This window comes from Ictidomys tridecemlineatus, chromosome 5, assembly GCF_052094955.1.
Source record: "Ictidomys tridecemlineatus isolate mIctTri1 chromosome 5, mIctTri1.hap1, whole genome shotgun sequence".
Lineage (NCBI taxonomy): Eukaryota > Metazoa > Chordata > Mammalia > Rodentia > Sciuridae > Ictidomys > Ictidomys tridecemlineatus.
In genome coordinates, this window is record NC_135481.1 from 195,849,967 (window position 1) to 195,877,312 (window position 27,346).

The 27,346-nt window shown below is 56.4% G+C and overlaps 2 protein-coding genes across 8 annotated transcripts in view; both read left to right on the plus strand.

Moving 5' to 3' along the window:
* The window catches only part of Slc13a3 (solute carrier family 13 member 3), a 60,922-nt gene extending 49,390 nt beyond the window's left edge, over nt 1-11,532 (plus strand). For 2 of the 7 annotated variants that reach the window (XM_078052030.1, XM_078052035.1), the window contains 4 exons: nt 5,784-5,945; nt 8,191-8,328; nt 9,545-9,747; nt 10,019-10,170. In XM_078052030.1, coding sequence (XP_077908156.1) covers nt 5,784-5,945; nt 8,191-8,328; nt 9,545-9,747; nt 10,019-10,037 — 522 coding nt within the window. In that variant the 3' untranslated portion in view covers nt 10,038-10,170. Of the gene's footprint in view, nt 1-5,783; nt 5,946-8,190; nt 8,329-9,544; nt 9,748-10,018 lie in introns of those variants that run through there. The other 5 variants (XM_078052032.1, XM_078052031.1, XM_078052033.1 and 2 more) reach the window with 4 other exon arrangements.
* Nucleotides 11,533-15,104: 3,572 nt separating this feature from the next.
* On the plus strand, nt 15,105-26,304 carry Ocstamp (osteoclast stimulatory transmembrane protein). Its single transcript, XM_078049085.1, has 5 exons — nt 15,105-15,263; nt 17,116-17,184; nt 20,718-20,846; nt 20,954-22,006; nt 25,403-26,304. The coding sequence occupies exons 1-5, from the start codon at nt 15,105-15,107 to the stop codon at nt 25,811-25,813; spliced, it is 1,821 nt and encodes a 606-aa protein (XP_077905211.1). The 3' UTR covers nt 25,814-26,304.
* The last annotated feature ends 1,042 nt before the right edge of the window (nt 26,305-27,346 follow it).

Here is a 27,346-nt window from a genome sequence, read left to right on the forward strand (position 1 = left end):
ACACAGATGGGGAGTCAGGATGAGAAACCAGGGAGTCTAGAGTCTATGTCCTCGACCCCAGAGATCTGCATGTCAGATACTAGTAGCCGTTGGTTCGTTAAAGCTATCCCTAGTGTTATTCTAGAAGGCTCCCTGAGCGCACAGTAGGACTGGGGCCGGGCAGGCGAGGCACAGAGCAGTTCAGGAGGCGCTCACTCTCAGGCCATGCAAGTCCACGGTCCGTCGGCACTGCCCAGAGGCAGTGCAGCCTCGGCGTTCAACACCTGTGTTGTATCATCTCATTTAATCCTCACACTGACCCCCAGGGAGAGATGAGGCCTCCATCCCTGTTTTACAGGAAGGAAGACTGAGGTGTGGACAATTAGGGAGCTCCCCAAGGTCACGAGCCAGCGCTCTGCTGGGAGCTGGGGTCCAGCCCCGTGCTAGTCCCAGGCCCCGCCCTGTGCCGGGCAGAGAGCTCACTGAACCTCCCAGCCCCTTGTGAACCTCCCAGGCGGGATGCACAGGGCTGCTGCTGCCCGCGAAAGGCAAACGGCAAGACAGGAGGAGGCCGGTGGCCCCTGGACACCTGCGATTCGGAGCCAGAGCTGGCCCCTGGGCTCCGCCCCCACCTCCCCCGGGCCACGCCCACAGCCAGCCGGGCTCACTCTGCAGGAAGGCAGAGAAAACCAGATCCCGGCTCCCGGGCCTTCCACTTCACCTCCACTTTGATTCTCAGTTCAGGTCCCGTCCCGAGCAGGACACCTGTCACCAGGGCATACTGTGCAGGTGACCGGATTTGGGGGCTGAGCTCTGCCTCCTCTCACGGGTGCTCTGACGGGCTTCTCCACCTCTCTGGGCTGCAGTTTCCTCATCTGTGAATCACAGACGAACTGTTCTCCTCCACAGAAGAAACGGGGGCAGTAAGATGATAATGACCCAGGTTGGCAAGTGCCCGTCCACCACCTCGCCGCCTCCTGGGGCCACATGGACTCTGAGCTGCGTGGTGGGCAGCGGGCCCTCAGTTTGCGCCCTTGGAGGGAGAGGAGAGAGGGAGAGGCTTTAGAGCGTCCTGACTGGTCAGAGGTGGCCAGGCCCTGGACTCCCAGTGTCCACTGTCCGCGGGCCTGAGCTGATAGGACTGTGGGCCAGAGGGCTCTTCTGGGGCCAGGTCAAGCTGACTGCACGCTGAACCTCCCCCGCGAGCCCCCCCCCCCATGCGGGAGGCACACACAGGTCCTCCGTGACGTCCTCCGTGAGGCACCTGCTGATGAGGACCGTTTATTCCAGAAAGAGAAACGCACACAAGTGAGCAGAATTCAAGGAGAACAAATGACAGGCGAACAAAAGGACTTTTTTTGGTGTCCATTTTAGGAATTTCAAGGCCAGAGAGGTTAGGTGACTGGTCCCAGGTCACACAGCTCTCTGGTAGCAGGGCTGGTTAAGAACCCTGGTTCGTCTGCCCCTCTCGCTGTCGCCTCCTGTGGGGGTGTATCAGGGGAGGCTTCCTGGAGGAAGTGACTTGTGACTCAGGTCTGGCCTGAAACGCAGTGAACAGGTCCCCTGGGTTGGAAGCTCCGCCCTTCTTACTTATTCGACCTCCGTGGGGGGCACTGAGGCCTGCCTCACTGGCTGCCCTGCCTGGAAGCTGGGGAGGGGAGCTGGGGTCAGGAGCCATGGTGCCGTCAGCACAGGGACCTGAGCCCAGCCCGGCCCAAGGCAGGGGACTGGGAGGGCGGCCTCGCCTCCCGGAGCCTCTGGGCAGTGGCGGGTCCTGCTCCCGGGGCCAGGCGCAGGGAGGCGGGGCTGGCTCTGGGCCCGGGCCTGGGCAGCGGCGGGTTCTGTTCAACAGGGCCTTTGTGTGGTGGCCCCCTCCTCCCAGCCTCTGCTGGTACCATCCTGTCCCCGGGCAGCTGAAGCCCAGCCCAGGAGTGACAAAGCTGTGGCACGGCCCAGTGTGTTGGCCGGGCCACAGCCAGGCCTCCGAGGCTTGGAGATCCTTGGCTGGGGCCCAGCTGAGGCTGGGCGTGTGGCTTCCCCGGGGCTGAGTCCGAGAGCTAAGGCCCAGCCTCGTGGACGTGGGTCTGCAGCGTGTCCCCACTGCAGGGCTCTGCGGCAAAACCGTGTGCTCACGGCTGCCCACACACGTGAGCACAAACCCAGGGACTTCCCAGGCCTGCACACGAGCCCACGCGCCGCCTGGCACCTGCCTGACTCCCCGACCTTGACACCACCTCTCCCTCCTTCACTACTCTCTAGTCCCTCTGACCGCTGGCTCTTCCTCAGCCACGTCAGACTCACATGCACCCCAGGACCTTTGCACCACATTTCTCTGTTGAATAGTCTTCCTGAGATCTCCACGTCCATGTCTCAGCCCCTTGGAGACGACCTCCCAGGCCACCATAACTAGAGTCACCCCGCCCTCCGCTCCTCTCTTCCCACCCTGCTCATTTCTGTTGTACCTCATCTACTCTCCGACAGATCCGGGCAGTGTTTGCTTATTGGTGATCTGTCTCATGGGGACAGGGACCAGACCTGTCCCAACCCCTCAGGTCCAGGCACCCAGGAGTGGACCCCTCAGGTCCAGGCACCCAGGAGTGATGCCCAGCAAGCGTATGTCGTTAGGATCCATAGACGGCGATTTTGAAAATGGATGACAATATAGAAAAGGAGCTGGAAGAACAGCGCCCCCAGGTGCAGACCAGCCGCTATGGCCGCGAATGTGTGACCATCTCAGGGCAGAAAGAGTGGCCTTGTTCTTGGCCTTCAGATACAGGAGTCACAAGAGCCACTTCTCCACCGACAGATTGAAGTCACAGGCGCCTGGTGCCGAGTGGAGCAGACCCCGGGGCAGAGACCCGAGCCCTCCCCATCCCGCTCCTGAGGGGAACCTGAGGCTCGTCCCTCTTACTGCCCCATCATGGTGGGGGACAAGAGCTGGGTGGCATGGCCGAGGCCCAGACCCCAAGCCCAGAATCACTCACCCTCTTTGTGCCTCAGTTTCTTCAACCGTGACGTGGAGGTGTGTGCCACCTGCTTTGGGGGTTGTTATGAGGATCAAGTGAGTGAATATCAGCAGAGACTTAGCAGAGTGCCCGGCACTGAGGAAGCACTATGTTGTGTGATGAATCAAATGGGTAATAATAATTTTATTCAGTGCTGAGTATGTACAGGGACTCTTTTTACCTGTACTTGTTCACGATCACTTAAAGAAACCAAGGAACAGAGATGGTAAGCCGCCTGCCCAGTGTCACCCAGCTGGTAAACGCGGCGATGAATGCAGGGTCCCACAGGCGCATACAGGACTCTTTGTTCTCCTTCCTTTAATCCGAGTCACTGGTCTTGCTTCCTAAGATTCTTATTCAGGGCTGTAGAGGCACAGCGGAGGCTGCTGTTTTACGAGCCTCTTAAGGGAGTTTGAGGACCCCAGGAGAGTCGATTTCACACCCTGAACTTGAGCCGCAGCGGCCTGCTCGTAAGAGGTGGCCCTGCGTGGAGAGGAGGCCCGGGAAGAGGATCTGGACGAAGTAGGAAGGGGGAGGGGGCCTCACCACGCTAACCCAGCCTCCCTCCCTCCCGTCCTGCAGGTGGCCCTCGGTCTTGTCATCCTTGGGGCCACCAAGGAACACAGTTGACCTCTGCACTGGGTGATTCTGAGTCCTGCCATTTCCCGCATCTGGTGACTCGGTGCTGCACGGGGCTCTTCCCGGGTCCTTGGCCACTTCTCTGGGCACTCTATGCATCAGTTCTCTCTCTCAGCAGCGTCAGGACAGCACTGCTGTCCCCAGTTTACAGGTTCGGGAGTCAGGCACAGAGAGGCCTCGCGGCCTGCCCAGGGCGGCTCAGGCAGGGAGGAGCCCGCCGAGAAGCACCCTGACTCTGGAGGCTTCTCTCCACTTTTGGCCGTGCTGCCCCTGACTTGGCTCTCTCTGGTTCCTGGCACCCCTGGGGACATCCTGGGGACATCCCTGGGGTGTGCGTTTCCTAGGAAACAGAGCTTCCGATTCCAGAGGAATGGGAAAGGGAAGGTGAAGTCCCTTAGTGTCCCCAGCAGAGCCCCAGGAGCTGCCCAAAGTCCCTCCTGCGAGGAGCTGCGCCCAGGACCTGGGGGCTGCTGGGCCGATGGCAGGAGGCCCGGCTCTCGGAGGCCAAGAGGCGGGGGCCCTGGGCGTCATCCTGAGCAGGCGCATTGACATTCCCTGCCACCTCCCTCTCCGTCTAACTGCATGTGCCCGGCTGGGCCAGCGCTGCGGCCTATGGGAAAAGCCAGTGGCCCCACAGTTCCTCGCAGTGTCCCCAGGCCAGGGAGGCCCGTCCTGGGCTATGGGCTAGTGCAGGTGGAGCAGAAACACCCCGATTCTGCAAGGACCTTTCCACAGTGAAAACATTTTTAGCCTTTATTATTCATGCATTGAAGGTAAGCTGAAAGTCACGTTGTACAACCAAGTGTAGTGTTTTATTCATGTAAATAGAGCAACGTGTTTTACTTACAACGTGTTCTAGAAGCCATCATGAAGTCTGAAATTCTGAATAAACGGTGAATCTTCTATTAAACATGAAAGAAAATGGGCCAGGTTTCTTTGGCAAAACAATGTGAATTGGTAGCAGAGGATCCTGGGTTGATAGAAGGACTATGGCAGGAATGCATTTGATTTTAAATGTTAGGGCTTCATCCAACTCTGCCCTTGATCAGTTCCTAAACCTATACTTCTGCCGTTTTTGAGGAGAAAACAAGCTACAGGAGAGCCATGGAGCTGCGTTGTGATCTCATGTGGCACCACCAGGGGGCAGTGCGCAGCAGCACTGGCCCTAGCTCTCAGTCCCGCAGGCGGCGCAGCATGGCTAGAGAGTGGCTCAGGGGACTGTAGGGGGTTTTCTTCCCTTCCTTCCCTGGCCTGGAGGACTGCGGTCAGCTCTGGGTGCTGCTCTTAATTAAGAGATAAAGTGACAAAGTAGTGTGTCCAGAGGAAGTGGGGTGTGGGGAGCTTTGCAGAAGCATGTCAGCTCATGAATCGGATGTGGATCTCAGTCACCATTTGGGGGATGGACCGTGGGCAGGTAATCACAACACCTTTCCAGGCTCGGATTCCCCACCACCACCCTCTCCCCATAAAACAGGGACGATAAAATCCACCGTACAGGATGGCTGGGACGAGTCAGCAGGTAACGCAGCAGGTGCTGGCCCCAGAAAGCCTCCGTCATGACAATTCTTATGACGGGAAACAGTAGTACAACGCCAATAATGTTAGTATTTACATTAGCATTGTAACAGGCATCCTTATTATGGATCATAAATATCTTTATTCTTAATGATCATTGACTGTGTTGCTTTTGACATATGTTCATTTGTTCCATATTATATGTGATATTTAGTATATCGTATATATAATACTTCGGTACATATCAACATATGATCATATAATAATTACAACAATAATGAATATTTTGCATAGCAATTGTTGAGATTTTGTTAATTGATCACCATCGTTGGAGGAGTGAGACTCGTGGGGAAGGGTCTGATCTTCTCACTCCCGCTCAAGTTGGCGCCTCGGGGTGCTACAGCCTATGGAGACAGAATTTCTGATTCTAACCAAATGGGTCACGGGGACCCTGAGTTCCAGCCCCTGGCTGGTAGGGTGTGAAGTCTGGGAGGCCAAGCAGCTGGCTCCGATGGTGCCCTTGGCCATGCCCCCGCCCCTCTGCCCCGGGTCTCCGTCTGCACAGGGGCAGCGCTGTCCCTGCGGCAACGCCCCGACCCCCCGGGCAGCCGGGTGGGCTGGTGTGAAGGCTGTGCCCACCCGCAGGAGTCGGGGCTGTCGGCGTGGATCGGGGGGCAGCTGCACCCGCTGCAGAACGTGCCCCCGGTGCTGGCCGTGCTGCTCGTCACCGTGGTCATCGCCTTCTTCACCGAGTTCGCCAGCAACACGGCCACCATCGTCATCTTCCTGCCCATCCTGGCGGAGCTGGTGAGGGTCCCTGGGGCCGAGGGGGGGGGGCACGCCTTCCCGGGGCAGGGAAACCCCTCCCTGCGACAGAGCCCTCCTAGGGACCCTGGTGTCACTTCTGTCTTCCGAAATGCGGGGAAGTGTCAGAACCACGGTGTCATTTAAAAGATAGGGTTTTTTTTTGCTTCAAGAAATGCATAAATATGAGTTAATATGTTCAGAGTGAAAAACAAACAAACCAGAAACGCCCTCGTTGGGGAAAATGAACCTGCAGTGACATGGAGAGTTTTCTGAGAAGATATAAATTTCCAAAGTTGGATGATGTGGAAAATCTGAGATTCTAAGAACAGGCAAAGCTGTAGCCCCTCTCAAAAGCAGGCCTTTCCACTGTTGAGAACTTGGGCCAGAGAATTCTCTGCGGTGGGTGGGCTGTCCTGTGGGCTGTGGGGGTGTTGAGCATCATCCCTAGCTTCGACCCTGGGGGGATCATCACACTGATTGAGAACCTCTGCTCTAAAATCACCAGCCCCCGGGGCGGGGGGGTGGAGTCTCATCAGGGACCCGCTGGAGCCATTTATCCAGAATCTACCTTTGCTGGTGAGAGGGGGCAAGTCTTCAAGGAGCAGAGAGTTCCCACCTCACCCAGCTGGTCCCCAGCACAGAAAGAGAGAGGGCCTGATGCCAAATCCAGACAGAGAGGAGAGGGGGAGAGAGAAGGGAAAAGAGAGAGAATCCAATCTCACGGGAACAAAGATGCAAATACTGAAGCGAAGTGAGTCCAGGATCATATGCAAACAACAAGAATAGTCACGATCAGGTAGATGGTCTTCTAAGAATCTGTACCAGGGTTAGCCTCAGGAAACCATCCATGAGGTGTTACACTTAAACAGATTAAAGAAGACCACGCCATACGACTGTTTCAATATGATCCCAAACTGACCAAATCAATGTGGCGATCACGTACGGTGTCTAAGCCTGGAGTGCCAGTGGTGGCACACAAGCCCTCTTGCCTGCTCTGTCTGGTTTGGGTTTTAGTTTGCTTATTTTATGTATCAATTTGCAGACAAGTCACACTGAATCAGCACAGAGCTATAACGTGTGCTTTTTCAACCACTGGGGGATATTCCGTTCTAAATGGACAGTTGCTGATGAGTTCAAGCAATCTTGGGCTCTTGATCATATGGGTGACTCCAGGCTGCTATTACCCAACAAGGCTGCCTTGATCTTGCCGGGTCTGTGCATCCTTGATTGCTTTTGGAGAAAAGGCCTACAGCTGCGATTCTTGGATCAAAGAGCCTGTGCATTTAAAAGGTTAGGTTTGAGCAAATTGCTCTTCAAAGCGACTCCCAGCTTACCCTCCCACCAGCAGTGTGGGGTGGCACCCCTCACACCCTCAGTCAGACCCTTTCCCAGGATCTCAGGGACCTGGCAGTAGGGGTGCTGTGGGGGGGGGTGGAGAGGAGGGAGCCTAGAGCCTGCTCTTGCTGGAAAGCCTCTGCAGGACACATTCTCTTCTCATCAGATCCACAGAGGGCGGTGTCAGAGCTTCCCCAGAATTTTCCAGGCTTCTGGTTGCAGAAACTCCTTAGAGGGGCCCCGATGTCCTATCTTAAGTAAAATGGCAGAGATTGACCGACATGAATTGCTGGTGAATCTGTCATGTAGCAGAGGTGACGCGCTGGTGACTGTTGCCTGAGGTCAACCCACAGACAGCTTACTCCACAAGGCTTAGAATGTGGGGATGCTTGCAATGATGCAGCCCGAGCTCTCCTTGTTACTGAAACGCAGCCAGCCCCGACACAGGTGCCCGGGGGAGGACCAGGTGTGGAGCGTTATGTCAGGGCCCTGGTTCTCAGTCCCTGTGTGGTCCCTGGAAGCGGCAGCAGCAGCATCACTGGAGAAACTGCTCAGACCTGTTGGATCAGCCCCTCTGGGGAGCAGGGCAGCCATCAAGCCCTGGGTAGTTCCGATGCTCGCTCCCATGAGACGGTCCTGGCTAAATCGGCCCCAGCTGCTCCCTAATGAAACAGCCCCGTGGCCCTGCGATGGCACTGACTGGGAACCTCTCTCCATCTCGTCCTGGTCTGCTGGCCCCTTCCTGCCTGTGTCTGTCTGTACTTCTGGCTGCATGTCTCGGTCTCTCTGTGTCCCTGTTCTCTGTCACTCTGCCCATCTCTGTGCCTCCGAGTCCTTCTCTTTCCAACTGTCTCTATCACTCATGTGGTTGCTCGGTGTCTGTCTGTGTCTTGGTCCCCTCCTGGCCCAGGCCATCCGCCTGAGAGTGAACCCGCTGTACCTGATGATCCCGGGCACGGTCGGCTGCTCCTACGCCTTCATGCTCCCCGTCTCCACGCCCCCCAACTCAATCGCCTTCGCCTCCGGACACCTGCTGGTCAAAGACATGGTGAGTCTGGGCATTCCTAGCCACAGCCTGGGAAGCAGAAGGAGGGGCACCGGGCACTGGGCAAAGCGTCCAGGCTGGACCCACGCCCTCCACCTGCCCCAGTCTCTGAACAGCTGTTCTGAATGAGGCTGGGGACAGGTTTCAGCAAACACTCTGGGCTAGGCCCACGCTTAGGCCATTCCAGCAAACACGCCTAGTGACTGCTCCCCACAGTTTGCTTCAGGGACGAGGGACCTGCCCCTCTCTCTGGGCACTGCTGTTTTCTTGGTTGTTTGACCAGCAGCTCCGTGCCCAGAATCTTTAGGAGAGAGGGCAGCAGACACGCTCTGGGACTTAGGGGGTGGCTTCAGTGCCCAGGAGTGAGACAAAGGAAGCAGAGGCCTGTGGGTGGCTGGGAGAGCTCAGCATCTGAGCAGGGCTTCCCGTCCCCTCTCCCAGCTCTGGCCCCAGACCCTCCCTCCCTCCCGCCTGCCACTCTCCCCCAGCAGCTCCTCCCTCCCCACTGGCTGCCTGGAGCATTTGTTCAGCGTCCTGAGCTGACACAGCCAAGAGGGGTGATCAGCGTCAGCAGGCAGGAGACCCCAGCAGGATAACTGGAGAGAGAGGGACCAAGGGTCAGAAGAAGAAAGAGCAGAGGAAGGGCTGGTGCATTCTGCGCTCTGACCACTGGGGGCAGCAGCGTGGCGAGGCCGGGAGACAGGTGGCAGAGCTTTTAGAACGTGAAATGTGAATATTGCTGAGCTCCAGAAAATGGACAGAACCCGGAACAGGGGACGGAAGAGATGAATTTGATGGGAGGGGAGGGATGGGATGCCTCTCAAGCAGGTGACAGTAGCTGAGACCTGATCTTGAGAGGCAGTCAGTCTTCCACAAAAAAGGGAGCAGAGCTCTCCAAGCAGAGGGTACCGCAAACCCCTGGGCATGCTCCAGAAGCACCCAGAAGGCTGCTGTGCCTGCGGCGGCGGAGACGATGGGCAGAGTGCGGGCACCAGGCCTGGGTCGCTCTGTGGGGCTCCAGGCAGGACAGAGATGTCTTTAGAGGCGACTCTGCACTGAGTGGAGCGAATGTTAGGGCAGGAGGGATGTGTGGAGCAGAGGGGACACAGTGGGGGCAGACGCACAGGCTACAGGGCTCCAGAGAGCAAAGAGGCAGCCAGAGGAGCAGAGAGACCCAGGGACAGTGAGTGACCACCACAGACCGCCCACTCGTCTACAGCTGCCCAAGGGGACATCTTTGTCCCCATGGGATCCAAGCCTGGGTGACACTAAGGTGAAGCAAGCAGAAAACCAGATGGGAAAGCAGGCGTTTTCAACGCAGGAGACCCAGTGGCCCAGAGTCCAGGGGGAAGCGCAGGCAGGTCCTCTTCAGCTGCTCCAAGAAGTGGACTCTCCAGGGGGGAAATGCATCTCCATAGACAAGTACAGCCTCCCCTGGACCTGCAGAGTGTGCACGCGCGTGTGTGTGTGTGTGTGTGTGTGTGTGTGCGCGCGCGCGCACGCGCGTGTGGCCTGTGCTCATGTGTGTCTGTGGGGGAGGGGCATCACGATCAGACACGGCTGCTCTCCAGTGGTGGGACCTGGGCAGGTGACCTCCCTGGGCTCTGGGTGGGTGACTCCTGCTGGGATCTAGGTTTCCTCACCTGTACGTGGGTCTGTGCTGGCCCCTCCCTCAGCCTGGGCTCCATCTCAGGTCCGGACAGGTCTCCTGATGAACGTGATGGGCGTCCTGCTGCTCAGCGTGGCCATGAACACCTGGGCCCAGAGCATCTTCCAGCTGGGCACCTTCCCGGACTGGGCCCACAGCCACTCAGCCAACATCACAGAACCACTCACCTTGACCAACGACACCTTTCGGACCCTCTGAGCCTTCCTGGGGGTTTCCCTGTGGGCTGGGCCCTCCCAGAGGACTGTCACTATCACTTGCTGCTAGGACCCTGCAGGATGATCCAGCAGTTCTTTGTTGTCATCCAGTATGCAGCAGAGCAAGGATAACCTCCAGTGGTCCACTGGGGCCCACAGGTTCCTCTCTCATGCGGTCAAGGCCCCAGACCTCCCAGGTCTGCGCCTGAGGGCAAGCTCTGGGAGCGTTCTGAGGCGGGATAGAGAGCCCACTTTAGCCACCTAACAGATCTAGAATGGGGTTTGTCCTGTACGTGGGGCGAGAGGCCCCCATGCCCTGGAGCAGCCTCCTCCCCAGTGGGCTGCTGGGGCCTCTCTGGGAGACCATCTCATCTCCAAGGTTCCCAGAGAGGCTTGGGGCTGCGCAGTTCTGGGCCCGATGCTTCCTGCCTGGGGTTCTGCCCGCTGGGGCCTGGTCTGGGACCGCTGTGTGGCTGCCACCCTGTGACACCCTCCAGTCCCTGGAGACGGGAGGAAGGGAGGGCCTGGGCAGGGTCCCTTGCTGTTTCCCCCAGCACAGCCGGGTCTCGGGAGCCCAGCGCCACGCTCCCGGGAGCTCCGCTTCTCCTCCTGGAATCCTTCAGCTTGGCCCTAATCTGGGGTCAGGCCAAGCAGCGGCCCTGCCCTCTCACAGGTGACCATGGCCGGCCAAGACCCTCCTGCAGGTGGCCCCGCGGGCCTCTGTGGCAGGGGGTCATCCCCCATTTCTTGTCCCAGGAACTGGTTGTCATCTCCCCGCCCTCCCGCCCCTGCCCCTCCCGGGTGGGGAGTGTGTTCATTCAGCAAAGATCGCATCTGGGTGGGGGAGAAAGTCTAAGGAACAATCAGGGCCTGGGGGTGGCCTGGGGGCGGTCTCAGGCAGGCACCTGGGGACCTTCCTGAGCAGGTGGCGGGGCTGGGCAGGCTTCCCCAGAGGCAGCCGCTGAGACACCGAGGGAGGGCAAGGAGGGCGGTGCATCGGCAGCTGCAGAGGCTGCCACCTCCCGCTTCCCCTTCCTGCTCCCTGAGCGGGGCTCCCTGCAGCACCGGGGACACAGGGCTCCTGTCTACAGCTCAGTGCGTCAGAGGTGTTTCCCCAGGGGCAGGGCGGAGGCCCCTCGGAGCTGCAGACTGGGTTCCACTTCCTTCCTGGGAGCAGTCAGTGTGAACTACAGCTTCAGCCCACTAGGGTTGGGTGGCCCTGATCCCTAACATGGGACAGTGAGAGGCTCATGCACAGAGAAACCCATGGACTTGTCACCAGAGGAATCATGACTCAAATACTTATGATCAAAAATGCTACAAAATAAAGAATGTTAATCAACACTGGCTCTAGAGATCCTTTGCCTCTGTGAACACGAGAGAGCCACTGACCCCCAAATTCCTGGACTTCATGGTCGCCTATGGCTCCACTTGCTTCCTCTCCCCTCCTCGACTCCAAACACTCAAACTCTCCTACCTCAGGGCCTTTGCACATGCTGTCCCCCTACCTAGAACACTCTGTACCCAAATATACGCGTGGCTCCTGGCCTCACTTTATCCAGGTCCTAGGTCACCCTTGTTACTGTCCACCCTTACGCTGCCCTAATCATCCTCTTAGTTCTCAGGATGCCAAGTCATCGCCTTCTTTCCTTCCAGCATATACACTTACAAAAATACAAATTTTATTTGGTTCGCTGCCACAGCTCTGGCACACAGGCCAGCCTCTGCCCCATGCCACGTGTTCGGCAAATATTCAACACGTGGATCTACACCAGAGTAGGAGACAGTTATCTTGGCCTCTCTCGTGGGGTCTTGATCTGGTTCACTTCTTCCCCCATTTGTTCACCCAACAAATGTCTAGTTAGAAGCTTGATGTGCTGGTTCCCTGTCCCCACCCACATGGAACTTCCGTCCTAACAGGAGGGACAGGCAACAGGAAGATAAATAAATAGAAGAAATGACTCTGAGTCATGATTCGGGTGAAGAAGAAAATGAGACTCCCCGTGGGTACAGTGGTCAGAGGCCACGCTCAGGACTGCCTGAGGAGGCAGCGGGGGCTGGGACAGGCGGGCAGGAGTCCACCAGAGGCAGGGAAGGCTGCCAGGCAGGGACGGCCTCCACCCAGCGGGGCCCCGAGTCTCAGAGTCCAGCTTCTGCCCATTCTGGCTGGTGACAACCCTCTCTGCAGCTCCCCATAGGAAGCAGCTCTTCCTGGCCCTCGGGGGACAGCCCTCAGTGGGTGTTGCTGGCCCTATGCTGAAGGGCTTCCTGTTCTCAGCACGAGAGAGGAGCTGGGGCAGAGGACCTGGGAGACAGAGGACCTGGGACAGAGGACCTGGGGAAGAGGACCTGGGGGACAGAGGACCTGGGGGACAGAGGACATGGGGCAGAGGACCTGGGGGACAGAGGACCTGGGGGACAGAGGACCTGGGACAGAGGACATGGGGCAGAGGACCTGGGGGACAGAGGACCTGGGGGACAGAGGACCTGGGGGAGAGGACCTGGGGGACAGAGGACGTGGGGCAGAGGAGCTGGGGCAGAGGACCAGGGGCAGAGGACGTGGGGCAGAGGACGTGGGGCAGAGGACCTGGGGGACAGAGGACCTGGGACAGAGGACCTGGGGCAGAGGACCTGGGGGACAGAGGACCTGGGGCAGAGGACCTGGGGGACAGAGGACCTGGGACAGAGGACCTGGGGCAGAGGACCTGGGGCAGAGGACCTGGGGGACAGAGGACCTGGGACAGAGGACCTGGGGCAGAGGACCTGGGGGACAGAGGACATGGGGCAGTGGACATGGGGGCAGAGGACCCGGGGCAGAGGACCTGGGGCAGTGGACGTGGGGGGCAGAGGACCTGGGGGACAGAGGACCTGGGGCAGAGGACCTGGGGGACAGAGGACCTAGGGCAGAGGACCTGGGGCAGAGGACCTGGGGGACAGAGGACATGGGGCAGTGGACATGGGGGGCAGAGGACCCGGGGAAGAGGACCTGGGACAGAGGACCTGGGGGACAGAGGACATGGGGCAGTGGACGTGGGGGGCAGAGGACGTGGGGCAGAGGACCTGGAGACAGAGGACCTGGGGCAGAGGACCTGGGGGACAGAGGACCTGGGGGACAGAGGACCTGGGACAGACGACCTGGGGCAGAGGACCTGGGGGACAGAGGACATGGATCAGTGGACGTGGGGGCCAGAGGACCCGGGGTAGAGGACCTGGGGCAGTGGACGTGGGGGGCAGAGGACCTGGGGGACAGAGGACGTGGGGCAGTGGACATGGGGGACAGAGGACCTGGGACAGAGGACCTGGGGCAGAGGACGTGGGGCAGAGGACCCGGGGCAGAGGACCTGGGGGGCAGAGGACCTGGGGGACAGAGGACCTGGGGGACAGAGGACCTGGGGAACAGAGGACCTGGGGCAGAGGACATGGGGCAGAGGACGTGGGGCAGAGGACCTGGGACAGAGGACCTGGGGGACAGAGGACCTGGGGGACAGAGGACCTGGGGGACAGAGGACCTGGGGAACAGAGGACCTGGGGGACAGAGGACCTGGGGCAGAGGTCGTGGGGCAGAGGACCAGGGTCAGTGGACCCGGGGCAGAGGACAGGGCTCTATTGCAGAGGCTCCATGGCGAGGTGGGAGGGTGGTGCTCAGTCCCTGGAAAGGTACCAGGTTGGTGTGAACCACACAAGGAGCCATGGCCCAGGAAGGACAAACCCTCCTGTTCTGACAGCTTGTCGCCCTAAGGAGCCCCCGGACGCCGGCCTCGAGCTGATCTATTGGCTCCTTTTTCTCCTTGGACCGAGTCCTCAGGGATGGCTGCTTCTGCCCTTTGTGACGTGGCTGCAGGGAAGGAACTAGCGGCTGGCATGTCGTGATGGCCACTGAGGCTCCAGAGTCCCTCTTGGGGTGGCTTCTCCAAGATCTGAACAACAGTCCAGGACATTGACTCTGCCCAGAATCAGCAGGTTTCAGGGGCTGGTTGGCGGCTGTTTGTGGACCCTCCTACTCAGCCCCGGAGGAAATAAGCAAGAATAGGAGATGCAGCTTGGAAAAGGGCTACTTCTAGACGGCCACAGGTTTGAAGAGTGGCCAGACGCACTTGTTTGTAATCAGGGAGATGCAAATTAAGAGAAGATAGAACCACACGTCAGTAGGATGGGAGGAACCAGGAGGGGACACGAAGTGGTGGTGGCCGGGAGGAAACCAGGCCTCTGCTCTGCAGGCCAGACGGCGGCCCCGGAGCCCGCCAGAGACTCGGCAGTGGCCAGGAGGGTCATTATCCTTGCTCCCTGGACCCAGTCGTCCTACTCCTGGGTTTATAGCCCGGCCAGCTACCCCACGGGTCCCTAAAGAGACAATGTCAGAAGGCCACTCTTCTTGAGGTTCGGGGACCTGGAGGCTACCTCGGCAGCCGACATTGGTGAAGCATCACACCCAAAGGCTTCGCTACCCGGGGGCCTCGGACGCGTGCGCACTCCAATATGGGTGCCAACAGATGCAGAGTCGAGAGGGCAGAGGAATGGGAGCCGCGACCCACGGGAAAAGCCAAAGGTGACATGAAAGTCACTGGACAGTGTCCAGGGGGCTGTCCAGGGGCTATGCCACTCCACCCCAGCATGCTGCGAGGGCTTGAGGGGGTCTCTAGTGACTTTGGACTCAGTTCCTAATCTGAGAAATGGGAGCGCAGGGCAGGGCTCAACAGGAAACGGGAAACAAGCTGGCTGGCTGGAGTTCAAAACCATCATCCACAGCCAGGGACAGAGGGCAGGAGGCTGGGTGCAGCAGCACCTCCCAGCCCAGGCCTCCAGGAGACATCCGCCTGGGCAGGGGCTGGTCCAGGGACACAGGGAGCCCCAGGTGACGCTGCAGGGCTGAGGGAGACACGCAGATGGTGTGAGCAGCAATCCCCCTGCCCTCACGGATGGGTTCCCAGAGCCGCGCGGTGCCTAACACGGTGGGTGACATCGAACCCCACATCTACACCTTCCCTCCTCCTCCGTGGCTAGGATACGGTCATCTTACAAATCAGGCCCAGGAAGAGGTGGACAGTGATGACGAAGATGAAAGTCATTTAAAACTGGTGAGTTGTTTGTTTCTGAGATTTTCCTCTGAATCTTCGGGGACTGTGATTCCTGACGGATGAGGAAACCCAGGGAGCAAAGCTGTGGGCAAGAAGGGAAGAGCGAGGGAACGTGAGCCCTGGGTTCACAGCTGTGGGCCTCGTGAGTCCCGCGTCCAGCAGCGAGCCTGGGACTGAAGGCAGGAGCCGCAGACTCCCAGGTCACCTTGTTCCCGTCAGGCTCCCACTGATGGGCAGGACCCCCCATCCTGGAAGGCAAGGTGCTTGACTCAGAGTCCATTTATTTTAAGCGTTAATCTCATCAAAAGCATCCTCATGGAAACATCTAGAATAACCTGGGACCAAATATCCGGAACCACAAAAGGCAGAAAGTGACGAGTCTTCAGTGCGGCCCTCCCAAGCCCACCTCTGGGGCCAGGGGACCAGGGGCCAGGAGCCGGAAGCAGGTCCAGAGGCAGACCCCACACAGGGTGACAGGCTTTAGTCACCACCAGAGGTTGCCCCTGGTGCCCCCCTGGTGCCCCCCCCCCAGGCCTGGGTCAGACGCTCTGGCCCTCCCCGGTGAGTGTTCAGCTGCTGATGGGCTGCTTCCCCCCCCTGCTATTTTTTCTTTCTTCCTCTTTCTCTTCCCTCCCTCCCTCCCTTCTCTCTCTCTCTCTCTCTCTCTCTCTCTCTCTCTCTCTCTCTCTCTCTCTCTCTCGGGCTCTCTCCCTCCCTCCTCCCTCCTCCCTTCTCCTTCCTTCTTTCCCAGGGGTTGCACCAGGGCCACTTGACCACCAGCCACACCCCAGCCTTTTTATTCTTTATTTTGAGACAGCGCCTCACTAAGTTGCGGAGGCTGGCTTTGAACTCGTGATTCTCCTGCCTCAGCCTCCTGAGCCGCTGGGATGACAGGGCTGCACCCAGCTGGGTTGCTCATCTTTAAAGTTCCGATTTCACTTAAAAATCTGGATTCCCACTTCTCTTGGGAAAGAAAAGATCTAGCAACGTGGGGGGCACAGCCTGTGAGGGTCCTCAGCTCTGGCCACCTGCTGCAAAGGCAGGAGCCCTGACCAGATGCTCTCCCCTCTCTGAGCTAGCGATGTGGGGCCCTCGTGCCACCTGGCGACAGTGGCTGGGAGCCAGGACGGTCACCGACCCCAGTCCCGAGCTGCGTGTCCTCTCACCCTGGCCCCCTTCTTCCCACTCTGCCACCTTCCTGGCCTGGGAAGGCGCTGGAACCCAGGATCCTAGGTTACACCATCTGGAGGGTCCATCTTGGCCTCAGTGTCCCTGGTGGCCACGGTGGGGAGCCTCACTGCCCAGTGGAACTGTCTCTGATGAGGGGGCAGCTGGCTCCTGCCCGGCCCAACACAGAGGCCACTTGCTAAGTGAGGGCCTGAGCCCTCCCCATGTGGCTGGTCTGAATCAAGGCGTGTCACAGAACACAACGCCGAGCAGATTCTAAAAACATGAGACATACAAAAGGGAACTGTCCTAGGAGCAATATTCCCTATTTTTCACATATGAAAGGATAATATTTGGCAGGATAGTTGACATTTGAAAGGATACTGTTTTGGGTATATTAGACTGAATAAAGTAGCTTCACTGAAATCAATTTCATTTTTTATGGGGTTATTAGAAAATCACATCGTGTGACTCATTGCCGGGGCTCCCGCTCCGTTTCTGTCCGGTGGTCCCACCACCTCGCTGCTCTCCTGACCATCTGGATGGCGGCCTTGTTCTCCACCCACGAGCTAAACACCCAGTGTCACCAGGAGTTGACAGACCTCTGCTTGTGCTTCTAGACCAAGGCCCCGAGAGCTGGGCACCCAGTTCCCCTCTGTCTCATGCCTCTGAGTCCTTCACCCAGAAATTCCCCTCGACAGGCCTGCTCTGTGTGGATGACTCAGAGCCCCTTCCGGATGTGGTGGACCTTGAGGTCAGGCAGCCTTAGGTGGGCAGGGGTGACTGCCCACAAATGTCAAAAAAAGCCAAAAATACCTTCTGCTCTTTCCTTTCCCAAGTCTCCAGTCCCCAATCCATAGACCTCCTGGAAACAACTGAGTGGTTCTTGACCACGCAGCTCTCTGGTGGCTCTGTGGAACCCGGGCCAGCGCTAGTGGGTTCCCTTCTGACCAGCCCAGTGCCTCGACTCCCTGTGTGAAGGGACCCAGTGACGGTGGCCTAGGGGGTATCACAGAGGCCTGCATGAGCAAGTCTGAGCAGCCCGGAGCTCCCTCAGGCAGAGCCACCAGCCCAGGTGGGAGGCAGCAGGGCATGAGCATTTATCTACTGCTTACTGGATACTCCACACATTATCTCCCTGGGTCCTCAAACAATCCTAAGAGGTAGGTAATAGACTCTCCTTGCTATAACAGAGGACGCACAAGTTCAGAAAGGGACTCTGTCTTGCCCCAGGCCACATAGCACAGTAACTGGCACAGCTGGCATTTGAGTTCCTGTCTGCTGGGCACAGCCCAGGGCCCCTGCAGTTCACGGAGCGCTCCCTGCTCCCTGCAGCTGGACAGCTGGACAGCAGGCCTGACTGCTGCCCCCTGCAGAGGTTGCAAGTTGGTGACCCTCCTGCTGCCTTTGGCCTGGCACCTGATGATGGATCAGCACCACCCGTGCCTCATTTTTGTGGGGCTTTAACATTTGGCTGGGGCCGTGGGGCAGCTGCCTTTCCCAAAGGAGCCCACACGGTCACAGTTCTCCGTTCCATGGGACCTGCTTTGTGTGTGAGCTTCCCTCCCAGCCCTGAGGCACATGGCGGCTGCCTTGGAGATTTTTGTGCCTGCTTCTTGCGGATGTGGAGGCTCCAGGCTTCCAGGGACGCATGGCCCAGGAGAGTTTAGCCACACTCAGCTATGAGACTATGAGAGGTCACGTCCCTTATCGGGAGGCAGGACCCTCCTCTTTAGATCTAAGCAAGTGGCCCAGGGAACGTGCCTTTGAAGGGCAAACGACAGGCAGCCTGGGAGGCCATCTAGCTGTGTCCATCCCGACATGGTGGGGTGCAGAGATGCTGGGGGAGATGTCTCTACTCCCGTGGGACTGGCTTTCAGGTCAGCCTGGAAGTGACGGCAGCGTAAGGTACATGTGGGTGACAGACATTTATTGAGTGCCTTCTGTTTGTAATGCCGGGTATACAGCAAGGTGATCACACATCTGAATTATTCCCTCCAAGGCAGTAGGACAGTGGACAGGAGCAGTGACCAGTCACAGACCTCTGTGACCATCAGGGATCCCACTGTCTCCAGTGGATTCCCCCCCCCAAGAGTTAGGGACCAGGGTCCCTTGGGGCAATAACAAGGGACACAAGGGACGGGGAGAAAGGGGAAGCAGAGCTGACTTGTTTGTCTCGCATTACTGTGAATGAGCTGGTTTCTCTGAACCTCGGTTTCCTCCTCTGTAAAATGGGGCAAAGCCTACCTTCCTGCTAGGGGGATTGCAGATATTTCTTGGGAAACTTCTTGCTCTCCTCCCACACTTTCCACTGGCCCTCTCTATGGGAAAGGGTGAGGCAGCTCACCCAACCCCCAGGAGGTGGGCCCAGGCAGGCGGGACAGGCAGCCAGGAGGGCTTAAAGGGTAGAAAAGCAGAAGCACAGGGTTCCCCCCATGGCCACTCCACCTGCCACTGCTGCCTGACACTGACTGCCATTCAGGGACCATGAGGGGCCTCTGTGGAGCTGCTGAGCACCTCGTCAGGACCGGGTAGGTCTGGGGACTTTGGACAGTGAGGGCCACAGGTGAGAAAAGGTCAGCAATCTGTTGTGAGGAGTATAAGCCCTCGGGGTCTTCCATGCCCTGGCTGCGAGACCTTGGGTCCACCCTCCCCCTCTCTGAGCCTCAGTTTCCCCATCTGTGAAGTGGGAATGATAATGGTGTCTATGAAACTGTTGTGAGCGTTGAGTAAGGAAATGTACACATAGGGATTGGCTCGAGGGAGCACTCGGTAAATGTCACCAGGTGTCCTTGTCATTTGTAATTCCCAGCATGGAACTTGGCTCCCAGGGCGACCTCGTACTGGTTTTTATGATTTTATGATTAACTGGTATTTCATCAGCTGCCCTGTGCCAAACACTAGTAAGACGGTAGAAGGGGCGTTTAGTCCCCCGTCCAAATGCCTTCAAGAGCCAGATGGGATTGTGCTGGGCAGGGCCCCTCGGTCCTGTACCTTGAAGGGTGGGGCACAGCCTGTAAGGGTGCATCCCTGTCAAAGGGGGCCGTGGATCCTCAGCTCTGTCCACCTGCTGCAAAGGCAGGAGCCCTGACCCAGAGGCTCTCATTTCTCAAGAGAAGCTAGAAATCCCAATTGCAATGTGAAACTTCCTGTATCCAGATGACGGCAGTTCTCACACACCCACGGCGTGGACCAAAACAAAGCAAATTTGCACACTGGATTCAGCCCTTGGGACCCCAGGATGTGGCCTCTGGTCCAGGGCCCCAGGCCTCATGCGTCACGGCGTGTTCAAGTCCCCCAACCCTGTTTCCTAAGGGAGCAGTCAGAGTGCAGGAATTCTCATGCTCTGCTCCTTCTGTTCGGGACACCCAGCCTCCTTTCCCCACGAAAGAAATGACACTTGTTCTCCCAGCCCTAGCTTAAATATCACCTCTTCCAGGAAGCCCTCCTGACTCTCCCAGGTAAACATGACCCTCCACCTTCTCCACCCCAGTGCAGACCCAGGCTGACCATTCCTGAGAGACCTTTTATGGTGGACTTACGCTCTAATGTCCTGTTCATATCTCCCCAATTTAACTGTGAACTTGTCCTGTGTGTGGCCCATGACTTAATTCACCTCAGTGCCCAACACAGGGACAATTATGTCTTACCTTTTCTTTACCTTCAAGCATTCATTACCTCCTCCAGCATCCTGCCCTCACTGCTGGCCTTGATTCCTGCTGATCTGAGCAAACAGGAGCCATCCTGCCATGCTCCATGAGGACTTATGAGTACCACATCTTTATGAATACTTATCAGGCACTATTCCAGGCCCTCGGAATGTATCACTGACCCAAAGATACAAGGCCCCTGCCCTGGAGGTGTTGACCCGCTAATGACAGATATAGCTCAGGTGGTGCTCATGATGTGACCAGAATGACCCTAGGAGGCACATTCTACAGATGAGAAAACTGAGGCACAGGGGGTTAAGGAACAAGGCCACACAGCTGTGAGCAGTGGAGCAGGGGTTTGAATCGGAACAGACCAGAGGCGATGCCCTCCATCCTTGCCCTGCGTGTTTCAGGGGTGCACACCTTGTCCATTTCCATCATTCCCCGTTTCCTGCCTGCCACCAGCTAACGGCCCACCTTCCTTGCCCCTAGATGATAAAGGCCAGGGCCACCGGATGGTGAGCTCAGGGAAACAGCTTCTGTCTCCGTCCCTGCCCCTCCCACTCCTTGATCCTTCTCCCTTTGTCTGGGCTTCCTGCTCCCTGACTCCTTCTTTCAGGCCAGTTGTCCTCTCTAGGTTACGGGCTCCTGCAGCCGGGCAGGTGCCCCCCACCCTCAGGAGCTGCGCAGGACTGGGCTCTTCGCCCACCACTCCCTCGAGACCCAGCCTGGGGAGGGCTGTGATTGGTTCAGCGTTGTCACGTGGGTGGGAGTGGTTAGCTCTGATTGGCCCATCTGGAAAGTTGGCCTGCCTCCGTAGCAAAAGGGTGGCGTCCGCTAGCAGGCCTTGGCATTGAGCGGCAGGGACGGTGACAGGCCCACCCGCCCCCTGATGGAGCGTCCTCCCATTTCCTTGTGTGCAGGTGGAGGTTCTGGCAGTTGGGGATCCGCAAGGCCCTTGACCCACTGCAGGCTGCCTGGGATGCCTTCTCCCAGCCTGTCCCAGCCAGCTGTGGCCAGCTGCTGACCCAGCTTCTCCTCTGCGCTTGCCTGGCTGTTGCTGCCGCAGAACTGGTTTGTCATTGGCTGGTCTCGTCGTGGCTTTACCCTTCAGGACCCTCGGGCATCATAGCCACTGTGTGTGGACTCCTGGTCTTCCTGGGCCTGGGCCTGGTACCCCCGGTCCGCTGCCTGTTCGCGCTCAGTGTGCCCACCCTGGGCACGGAACAGGGACGCCGGCTGCTCCTGTCCTACAGTACTGCCACCCTGGCTGTTGCCGTGGTGCCAAACGTCTTGGCCAACATGGGTGCAGCTGGACAGGTGCTTAGGTGCGTCACCGAGGGCTCCCTGGACAGTCTGCTCAACACCACTCACCAGCTGCGCAATGCGTCCACCGCACTGGGCCCCACCAGCCGATCGGGCAGCCGGGGCCTGACATTTGAGAGCCAGGGAAACGGCTCTGCCTTCCGGCTTCACATGCTCAGGGTCTCTCAGGGGGTCCTGGAGGACTTCTCTGCGTTGGAGTCCCTGGCCCGGGCAGCAGCACTGGGGACTCAGCGGGTGGTCACCGGGATGTTCATGCTGGGCCTCCTGGTGGAATCTGCCTGGTACCTCCACCGCTACCTGACTGACCTGCGGTTTGACAACGTCTATGAGACACCACAGCTGACCCGGCAACTGGCCCAGGCCCAGGCCACCCACCTAGTGGCTCCTCCACCCCCGTGGCTGCTCGGAATAGCGCGACCCAAGCTGTCCCGGGAGGAGCTGCTGCGCTGTCTCCTGAGGTTGGGGCTTCTCTCCCTGCTCCTGGTGGTCACAGCTGTGGCAGTGGCCACAGACCACATGGCCTTCCTGCTGGCACAGGCGGCAGTGGATTGGGCTCAGAAGTTGCCAGTTGTGCCCGTCACACTTATGGTTAAGTATGATGTAAGTGCTGGGAGGGCAGATGACCCAGGTCAGTTCCTGGAGGGAAGGGGCAGCCTCACTGAACCCTGGACTTGCAGAGCTGGGCGCAGTGACACGCACGTGTAATGCTACCCAGGAAGATGAGGCAGGAGGTTCGAAAGTTCAAGGCCAGCCTCAGCAACTTAGCAAGACCTGTCTCAAAATAAAAAGGCTGGGGTGCAGCTCAGTTGTAGAGCATCCCTACATTCAGTCCCAGTACTGGAAAAAAACAACAACAAAAAACCACCTGATATGCAATTGCATTTACTTGCCTGCAAAACAAAGGCCTTGGATAAACCATGTGGCCTGGGCAACGGCAAATGAACCCATTTGATCCCCACAGGAGGCCTAGGAAGTGGTTCTATTTTCACCTCCTGTTGTAGGTGCAGATGCCAAGACCCAGAACCCTGAAAATCACTTGCCCTGCAGGAGTATCCAAACACTCTAGCCTCATTTCCTGCATTTGAGTTACATGCCACACAAAAGAGGTTTAATAAATAGTAGCTGTTACTAATAGCTCACGCCTGGATAGGAATGGCCTAGACCATCAGTCAGTCAGCTGTGACTCTCAGAGCAAATCCAGCTGGCTCCCTGATTTTGTAAATCCAGTTTTATTGGAACATAGCCTGCCATCTGTTGTGTATTATCCATGGTTGCTCTGCAAAGGCGGGGTGGTCGAGGAGATGCAGGACAGACCACAGAACCACAAAGCCAGCAGTTACTATTTTAAATTTCCCATCTCCTTACTGTTGGTTGTATTTACTTTCGGATCACAATTTGTGGTTTCCAATCTTTTCTTTGTGTTTATTTATATTTGTTTGTTTATTTGTACTAGGGATTGAACCCAGGGATGCTTTACCACTGAGCCACATCGCTAGCCTCTTTCTATTTTTATTTATTTATTTATTTATTTTTGAGACAGGGTCTTGCTAAGTTGCTTAGGGCCTCACTGATCTCCTGAGGCTGGCTTTAAACTTGCGATCCTTCTGCCTCAGCCTGCTGAGACACTGGGATTACAGGCATGTGCCCCCATGTTCAGTTTGTATTTTTTATTTTTAATAGTGAGATCACACACAAAAGCCTATTGCATAAAAAACACCCAAATGTCAGACCCTGAGCTAATACTATTAAGAGCTTATATTTATCAAATACTTATTATATATTATAAAATTGTTTTTTGAATTGCAAGAAATCAGTTTAGGTGATCATGACATAAGTTGTCTTTTTTTTAATGAGATAAACTAGAAAATTATGAGAGTATATTGCAGATAATAAGGCTATGTATTATTTCGTGAAACTTTTCATCAATCATAATATAATATGTGCTTGGAAGATGCTGTAAAATGCATTTCCTACCACAGGTCACAGGAAAGAAATGTGTCAGGGAATGGTCTAAGAGTGTTCCCTGGTTGACGTAGACTTCATTCATCATATCCAAGATGCTATCAATTCCAAGTCACACTCTTGTTTGTTATAAGAGAGGAAATGCTATTCATTAAACCTGACTCAATGCTTTATTTTCACTTAGACTTCCAATTATACTCATGTAAAAGTAATTTACTTTTATTTAACAAAGATGTATTTCACCACATCTCCTCTCAGATACACATAAAAGAAAAATAGAAAGTGATTGGTTAATTTTCCTAAGATGTCCTTCCGCCCAAGCCCAAACCTGAATGACGCTGGCCAGGTCACAAGTATCCCAGGCTTCTGGCCAACAGGAACATTGGTGACGCCCCTCTATTTTCTCCTGCACTGTTGACCAAGCTTGGGCCGAGTCTCTGCGAGTGTTGACGCTGGTGCCTCTGACCCTCTGGGGAGCATCTGGGCCCAGCCCTCCTCCTGGCTTCGGCCACCTTGTCTCTGCCAGGGCTCTGGGAGCGCCTTCTGCTTTCGTTGAGCGCTTCGGGTGTGGCAGGCCCTCACACACGGGTTCGTGACTCAGCCTTACTTAGCACAAACCTCCTTTCCGTGGGTTGTCACTTGGCAAGAAAACATAGGCTAAAGTTCATCCCTCAACATGAATCCTTGCTTCACTAATATATTTGTGGCTTGCTGCTTGGGACTTTGTTTCAGTGGACATAACCACTCACTTCTTTTTTTAATTATCATTTTAAATTTTCTCATTTGTTCTTTTTTAGACATACATGACAGTACAGTGCATTTTGATGTATTATACATACATGGTGTAGAACTTACTCTAATTAGGATCCCATTCTTGTGGCTGAACATCACGTGGAGTTACACTGGCTGTGTATCATATATGAACAGAGACAAGTGATGTCCAACCATTCACTTCTGAAACAGAGTTTCTTTTGGAGACATTTTGAGATGGCAGTCAAACTCTACACAGACCAAGAATGCACATCACTTTCTAAAACCTCGGTGTGGGCACTCAGGCTAAAGGGATACCTGAAAGCAAAACGTGACCTGCTGTGGCTGCTGAGAGCAGTTACCGGTCATATTGATTTTAGACACGTCCTGATTTTAAAGACGTTAAAAAGTAAAAAAAAAAAAAAATGCATCTCAGAATGGATGAAATAAGGTAGTTTCCTTAATCGCCACCATGATCCTTGAGATAGGAATTATCATCATCATCATCCCCATTTACAGAGAAGGATACCGGGGCTCAGTGAGGCTGGGGGAACTTCCCCCAAATTCATCAAACCCAAAGTGGCAGAACCAAGCTGCTTGCTACTTTCATGGGTTCCTTCCCCCATGAAAAAAATTTTTAAATAAATGGATGCAAATACATTACATGTTGAAAATGTTTGGCATAAACGTTCATTTTTTTTCTTCTAACTTAAAGCAAAATAAAAACATTTTCATGATCCCCTAAAAATACAGCAGTGGGAGACCCCACACCTGCCTGCCAAGCTACTGAGATGTTCTCCCTGAGGGGAGACCGCCCTCCTTGGCTGGGACTGCCCCGAGTTGGCCACATGTGAACCCACCCAGTGGCTTTGGGTTCCCCATCTCTTAAATGAGGCTCCTGTTGGCCTCCACCTCATAGGATCACTCACATTTGAGGGGACAGTACATCAGAATAGTCACTAGGGGCTTAGCGGAGGGTAAATGGCCTTGAGCATTAATTTGCCTTCTCTAAAGCATTCTGCTAAAAGGTCGTCGTCATCATCATCGTCGTCATCATCATCGTCGTCGTCATCATCATGGTGACACAGGTAAGATGCTTTTTAATTGGCAAAAGCGTCATCTGCTGCCAGCCTCAGTTACCTTCGGCCTCCCAGGAAGCGGGGGTCATCTCCGCACCCATTTTGCAGATGAGGGCAGGGAACTTGGGCTGAGGTCCCCAGGCCTCGCAGGGCGGGGTGGCCAGTGCCAGAGCCCGCGGTTGACTGCCCCTTCTCTCCTTTCAAGGCGGCCTACACCGTCCTGGACTTCGTCCCCTTCCTCCTCAACCGGCCCCCGGCCCAGAGCCCCTTCCTCTCCGCCCGCCACTGCTTCCAGTGGGACCTGCGCTTCACCTCCGCGGGCTGCCGGCTGCTGCCCGCCCAGCGCCCCCAGGCCGCCGCCGCGCTGGCCGCCGCGAGCCTGCAGCTGCTGGCCGGCTCCACGCTGCTGCTGGAGGCCTACGCCCGGCGCCTGCGGCACGCCGCCGCCGCCGCCTTCTTCCCTGCGCAGGAGGCCAGGAGAACCCGGCACCTGCGCGCCCGGCTCCAGAGGAGGTACGACCGGCACCAGGGCCAGCCGCCCCCGGGGCCTCCTCCGTCTCGCGACCTCGCGGACCGCACAGAGGCACGTGGCCGAGGAGCAGGAGGCCGCGGGTAGCGCGGACTTGAGCCGCTACCTGGCCCTCGGCTGCCTCCCTGGTGACCTGGGGTGGACACCTACCTCTCTGAGCCTCAGTTTCCACGTCTGTAATGACAATCCTTATGACCTGCTTTCCACGCGAGAATGTGCAAGGAGATATGGAGCGTGAAAGGCAACTAGCCGAGGGCTGTGCACCCGTCAGACCAGGAAGCAGGGGGTGGCCATTCCAGGCCTCGAGGTGGTGCCGGGCCTCTCGCGCACCCCCTGATCCACCTGTTGGAGGGAGGCTTTGCATCAGGCAGGAATTGATCCAAATGCTCCGGGGACGACTTATCTATTAGCCTCTGACCGCTCTGGACTTATTTATAGTGACCTAATATTTTGTTTTTATAAATGAATGTGTTTATTAAATCTTAGATTAAATGTTATTCCTCTGCTTCCCCAGGAGCCTCGCAGCAGGATTGCCAGGTTCAATGAATAAAAACACAGGAGGCCCAATTCCATCTGAATTTCATATGAACGGACACAGTTGTTCGGTATGAACCCCAGGGTCATCCACATGTAACCCACGTGTGACCTTGAGCTTCCCGCTGTCCACACACACACACACACACACACACACACACACACACACACACTATAGCACATTAGATAATATTCTTGATTGGCTTTTATGTGAGTATTAGAACCGGGCGACAACAAATTCTAGAATAAGTGCTCTGAGGGGTTGAAAAAAGGAGGTTGGTTTAAAAGACAGAAATGGGCTGAAAGAGAAAGAAGAAAGAACAAAATGCAGATCAGCCCATACCTCCTACGTAACTATCAGAAAACACCTGAGTTGACTTTTTTCCCCCCAAAAAGGGATATGAAAAAATAAAGCAGGCATTGGCAATCTCTTCCCCGTCACCCACATACCTGCTTGCCAGGTCTATTTCCAGGCCTTTCTTTGAGCAGAATCTGAGTTATGAGTAATGAAGAAATAGGAAACTCTAAGTCGATCTAATTTTAAAAACAGGAATGTGGGCCAATTGGAATGCCCAAAGTTTAATTATAGGTAAAAGAAATGGATGTAGCTATCTTAAGCCAGGGAGGATTTAATACAGGAAATTGGGTTCTTATTGGAGCTGGAGGAGGGGACCCCAGATCTGACTCACCAGGAAGCTCACCTCTTCTATCCTCAGAAGAGTAAGAAATCAGGAAGCCGCTGCTCAGAGGGTGGGCCCGGGTGTACTCTCTTGGCTGACACAACATGCAGGAGACACCAGAACCAGGCTGAACGCGTGAGTTCTGTCCTGGCAAAACACGAAAACCCCCAGGACTCCACAGAATCCCTGCCTGGGCCCGGAGCTCGCTGTCACACAGCCCACCAGCACCTTCGGCCGCCACTGTGTCACATGCCTCTGAGGTTCATGCTCTCTACACACTCACTGTGAGTGACGCTCCCCAGTTGACATGCAGGACGCCAAACCTAGTAGCCTGGCTCTCAGGACTCAGGTCACCGGCAGAAATAGGAGCAGCAGAAATTAGGCCTCTGCTTCCCCCGGGTTTCCA

What these genes read in the sequence shown, in the direction of transcription:
- Ocstamp (XM_078049085.1), top strand. Translation starts at nt 15,105, where the DNA reads ATGGGTTCCCAGAGCCGCGCGGTGCCTAACACGGTGGGTGACATCGAA. An exon ending in CGGATGTGGTGGACCTTGAG is followed by an intron (nt 17,185 to 20,717) that starts GTCAGGCAGCCT and finishes TGTCCTCTCTAG; the next exon opens with GTTACGGGCTCCTGCAGCCG. An exon ending in GGTTCAGCGTTGTCACGTGG is followed by an intron (nt 20,847 to 20,953) that starts GTGGGAGTGGTT and finishes CAGGGACGGTGA; the next exon opens with CAGGCCCACCCGCCCCCTGA.